The sequence below is a fragment of the Branchiostoma belcheri genome, unplaced genomic scaffold, assembly GCF_001625305.1.
Source record: "Branchiostoma belcheri isolate BF01 breed outbred unplaced genomic scaffold, Haploidv18h27 scaffold297, whole genome shotgun sequence".
NCBI lineage: Eukaryota > Metazoa > Chordata > Leptocardii > Amphioxiformes > Branchiostomatidae > Branchiostoma > Branchiostoma belcheri.
The window spans coordinates 53315-58273 of NW_017803906.1; the positions used below are offsets into that span (position 1 = coordinate 53315).

A 4959-nucleotide genomic window follows, 5' to 3' on the forward strand; every position below is an offset into this window, starting at 1 on the left:
CTGAGAAGGCATTCGGGATCACTCTTGACTCTTACCTTTCAAGCACTTATGTAACTAGCACTCCACGAGCTAACATTCCTCTTGACACCATGCCATCTCCCATATCCGTCATTCCTTCCTCCCCTGAACTCCAGAACAGTGTTGGCAGGCTGTGTCCTAACGATGACACCACCAGTACTAATGATGTCACACTGCCATCATTATCTCAGCCAGTTTCACAGGCTACTCTGACTCCTGGAGCACAGGTAGCTACTTTGACTCCTGGAGCACATGTAGCTACTCTGACTCCTGAAGCACAGGTAGCTAATGCACTACATACTGTTCAGTCACTATCACTTGATAACCAAAAGTCATTTCTTTCAGAGCTGTTTAAGTCATGGTCACCTGCATATGCTAATGAGCTGACTGATCACCTCTTTCACACTTTAGCACTTTCAAAGTCCATCTCTACCTATCCCACTGACTTTGCCTCTCTTTCGTCCGATGCCATGGTCAGGCTACAGACAGTTGGAAAGCCAAATTTGATCTATAAGTTTGCGCAGTGTGTGGGGCAGAACAGACCCGGAACAGAGGAGCCCCTCATGCCCTTGCACAGGATGCCCTTTGGCCTGGTGCAATATCAGATAGAGTTCTTCAGTTGCACTAATGTACAGCAGGTATTTACAGCTGGTGTTATATAGCATTCTGCAGTTAAGCAGACCCCGTTGGGCTGCATCCATGTCCCGTTGGACATGAGGGATGTCTGTCCCTCCCCTTAAGCAGCACCCCAGCTGCATCCATGTCCAGTTGGACATGAGGACTAACAAATCTTTTTCAAGCCAACAGGCACAGTTTACACTGACTGCACGCTGTACACGTTAAGCTGTCTCCGTTGGGACAGCATCCATGTCCCGTTGGACATGAGGGATGTCTGTCTTCCAAAGAAACTGTGCCTGTTGTGTTGCATACATTTACACAACCACATCATACTAGACCAAAGTGCCATCACACACAGCTGATGATGATTATCCTTGAGTAGTTATGTAATACTGTTTGCCAACATAGATAACCCACCCTGATGACTTCCGGAGGTGGCAGGTGATGATGGAGCTGGAGTTTGGCACTAGATTCAATCGTCTGTTCCGGGGCCCAAGCTTGAGTGGCTGTCCTAGGGAGGAGTGGAAGGATCCTATCAAGGTGAGTCCACTTTAAACATAGTTCATTTTCTTTTTTATATCTCATAGATGTTAAGGATGATACAAAAATTTTAAAATGCTGATGTCGGCTGGAATGCTATTAGTAATAAAATCATTATTGCAAAGATAATGTTTTCTATCAACACAGATGAATTTGCAATCCTTTCATTTCATTTCATTTCATTTCATGCCTTTTTCTGTTTATTCGGTATGTTCTGTCTGAGTTTTGTTTCAAGAATAGCATTCATTACGCAACGAACCAGTAGTAACATGGTTGAAGTGTTTAATACATGTAATGTTATATCAAAATATCAAATATTGATAATAGATCAAAGACCAATGTATTAAACTTCCCAGTCTCAGACTTAATTGCACAAAACAATAGATGGGGAAGTTGTTTTGCGCAATTAAGTCTGAGACTGAGATTTATCTACTAGTAATATTTCACTGCCATACCCTCTGCACAAAATCTTTATTTAAGGTAAAATCTAGAAGTAAAATCTAGCAAAGCAAAAAAAAGAAATTCACAGGAAAATATGTAGCTTGACCTTTGTATAGTAGTAGTAGTACCACATGTGTGCAAATTTGCCTGGAACTTTTTTTGATTCTGAAAAAAAAAATAAACGTACCGTCTAAAATAAGAACGTACCGGGCGGATTTCAAGGCGAAAGAAAATACGTTTATTCGAGAGATGAGAGTAATTATTTGAACTACTTAGGGCCAAGTGATTGATCTGAAGGGTCCATCCATGCCGTCTGTTTATGCTAGTTGCTCTCTGCCTTTCTATGCTACAGTGATGAGAAAGATTTGATCCAAGAAGCTTATAGCCTGGCTAGGGTCCCAAACCAGTATGTGACCCTGTTGTATGGGGTCATTCTGGAGCCAGGCAACTACAGCCTGGTGATGGAGTTTGTGGAGCATGGATCGCTGGACAAGTTCATGAAGAAGGTGAACATCCCATGGGAACTGAAGATCCGCATGGTCCGCGACATCACCTGTGGGATGAACTTCTTACACAACTTCACACCAAAGATCATCCATCGTGACCTGAAGATGCAGAACATTCTGGTCAACGGTAATCTTCATGTGAAGGTAAGTTCTATATATGGTGATTTACAGTTGACAATATGTACATATTGTTGGAAGTTTTATGTCTTTTACATCTGTACCTTACTTGTTCAGATGCAGATGTTTATTCAAAATTATACACATGTACATGTATAAACAGATTTTCAAGATTGAGTAATATATATTTCACAATAACTGGTGATGATCCATATTTGCAGATAGCAGATCTTGGCCTGGCAAAGTGGCGTACATTCTCCAAGAAATACATGAAGGAAAGATCTAGAGCCAGTAAAGGAAAGGAAGGCTACTTGGCAGGCACCATCACACACATTCCACCAGAAAACCTGCTGAACATCAACACGAAAGCAACAGAAACATTTGATGTGTACAGGTATGCTTCCTTTAAACTACAATATGACATCTGCTTTGACACATTTGCCTCAAGGCATTTTATCATGACCGTAACATGATAATGTGTTAATTGCATACCATTATTTATATTTTTAGAAATAATATCATGATAAGAAATTAACTGCAAAAAATTGATTTTGGTTAGGAAAAAAGTATGTGAAATGGTGTGGACAGTTTTGCAAGTTGAAAGTCATATTTACTATTTGCAGTTTTGGAATTCTGCTGTGGGAAATAATCACTGGCAAGGAACCATATGAAGGTAACACTGTTTTTCTAAATTTCTTTAACATCTTGCTATGAGTTAGATATCTATGATAATCAATATTATGTTCATACTAGGTATGAATCCCAAGTTATCAAGATATACTCAAGCCTAATAGTAATAAGCAGGCAGGCCTGGATGTGAAAGAAATTTTGGGCTTGTCTATATTTGTATATTCTGGTTTGCTTGATATGTACAGCCGTAAGTAACCCTGTGTTATGCACCTTCGATGAAAGTTCATCCCTGTTGTCATTTTAAGTCATTTTTTGGTCAATCCAAATATCAATATCATTGTGTTATGTCTCTTAACATTTTTAGAATGTGGTGGAAATGAAGCATTGATTACTGTGGGAGTGTGTCAGAATCAGGACAGACCCAGCTCTGAGGAGATTCCAGAGTGGCTGACAGATCTGATGAAAAGGTGTTACCACCAGGACCCTGGACAAAGGCCACTTTTTCCTGGTAGGTATACTTATGTCTAGTAACTCAAGGTCATAATTATTTGCAGATTGATCTTTTTTCATGTGTACGTATATGATATTGTACATGTTTTTTTGTCCAGCCTGAAGGCAAAAGCTTGTTTACCAAATAGCCAATATTTATAGTATTCAATTCTTTTTCAATGCAGAATCATACAGCATTGTTAACAAGAGGCTGACAGAGGACTACATTGAAGCTATGATAAAACGTGCAGTGCATGTTGTTCACAGAGCTCTGGTGAGTTTCTTTTGCCAGAATGTGAATTTCCTTTTCTTGCAAAGGTCACTTTGTCTTTTATCTATCTTGGTAATGCATTTTTCAGGCAAGAGTGAATGTGGCCAGCCTAGCTCGCCAAACAGTGACAAATGACATCGCAAGTTCAGGCACAACAGTCACAACAGACATACAGGTACATATTGGATTTGCTGCCTTTTCAAACTTGTTGTATTCCAGATTGTACTTTCAGCACTTCAATCTTCCATACAACCTCACAGTGACATTTTGAACCCAACTAAAATCAGCAACATTCAGAACAAACAACATGTACCAAATAGACTTATTTTAACTGCTGAAAAACCACTTTTACCTTTTAGGAGTCAGCCTTGAAAGACCTGAAACATGCAAATCCGAAAGGAAGGTACTGGATCAAGATAGATGGAACTGACATCAAACCGGCTCTACAGGAGTCTATGAAAGGACAGTGGAACGGGGACATCGATCTGAGGGATGGGAAGCTGGCTGAACTAAGGAAGGAGTGTGACCAGCGACTTGAACTGGTAAACAACCTAGAAGTCAACAAGGAAAGGGCCAGTCTAGAAGAAAAAATCAAAACTCTGGTCAACACCTTCCACGATGATAGCCACTTCCTCGAACAGGCCTTAACAGAAGCCGTCAATGTCTACACAAAAAAAATGCAGGTCCCAACAACACCCCAAGAAAAACTAAAAGAACTGAACTGGGATGTAGTTGAAACCAGCCACCTGCTGGAGCAATCACAATAATTTGCAAGGGCATATGATGACACCTTGGCTTTCCTGAACCCATCCAACACCAACGTACACGAAGTCATCTCAATACACAAAAGGAACAAAGCAGCCATTCAAACATATACTTCTAACTTATTCAAGAAGAAACGACAACCCGCAGCCACACATGTACTTGTTGTAATGCTCTCAGACGAGGAGAGAAAGAACAAACCTTACGCATTACCAGTGCAATACATCCCCTACAACAGCCTGAGGGATCAATACATCAGGGACCTGACAAAGACCCTGAAGGAGAGGATGAACTTCTATGGGCTCACTGCTGTTGGTAAGTGTTTCATTGTTTCATATTACTACATGTTATTGACTGTTAGTTTGATGTCCAATAAGGTTTAGACAATAAAAAAGTTGTGATCATATGCCTTGGAAGATTTTAGCCTTTTAGTCCATTTATTATGAACCTTATGTTGACACTCTTTAGGGACAGCTTTTAACTAATCTTTATATCATGTGTTCTGCCAATTAGGAACTGTCACTGATGGGGAGTTCAGTACACTTAGGACACGAGGCGAAACCAGAC

The 4959-nt window shown here is 40.3% G+C and overlaps 3 protein-coding genes across 3 annotated transcripts in view; 2 read left to right on the forward strand and 1 right to left on the reverse strand.

Moving 5' to 3' along the window:
- Positions 1-901, reverse strand: part of LOC109473243 — a 6207-nt gene extending 5306 nt beyond the window's left edge. The window contains exons 1-2 of the mRNA XM_019773119.1: positions 843-901; positions 562-608 (exon numbers count right to left, since the gene is read on the reverse strand). Coding sequence (XP_019628678.1) covers positions 562-608; positions 843-901 — 106 coding nt within the window. The remainder of the gene's footprint in view (positions 1-561; positions 609-842) is intronic.
- Positions 902-1088: 187 nt separating this feature from the next.
- Positions 1089-4944, forward strand: LOC109473249 (receptor-interacting serine/threonine-protein kinase 3-like). Its single transcript, XM_019773125.1, has 9 exons — positions 1089-1176; positions 1970-2267; positions 2462-2634; positions 2864-2913; positions 3235-3378; positions 3545-3633; positions 3719-3805; positions 3990-4707; positions 4906-4944. The coding sequence occupies exons 2-8, from the start codon at positions 2079-2081 to the stop codon at positions 4395-4397; spliced, it is 1140 nt and encodes a 379-aa protein (XP_019628684.1). The 5' UTR covers positions 1089-1176; positions 1970-2078; the 3' UTR covers positions 4398-4707; positions 4906-4944.
- The window catches only part of LOC109473244, a 4118-nt gene continuing 3721 nt past the window's right edge, over positions 4563-4959 (forward strand). The window contains exon 1 of the mRNA XM_019773120.1: positions 4563-4707. Within this exon, the coding sequence (XP_019628679.1) occupies positions 4563-4707 (145 nt within the window). The remainder of the gene's footprint in view (positions 4708-4959) is intronic.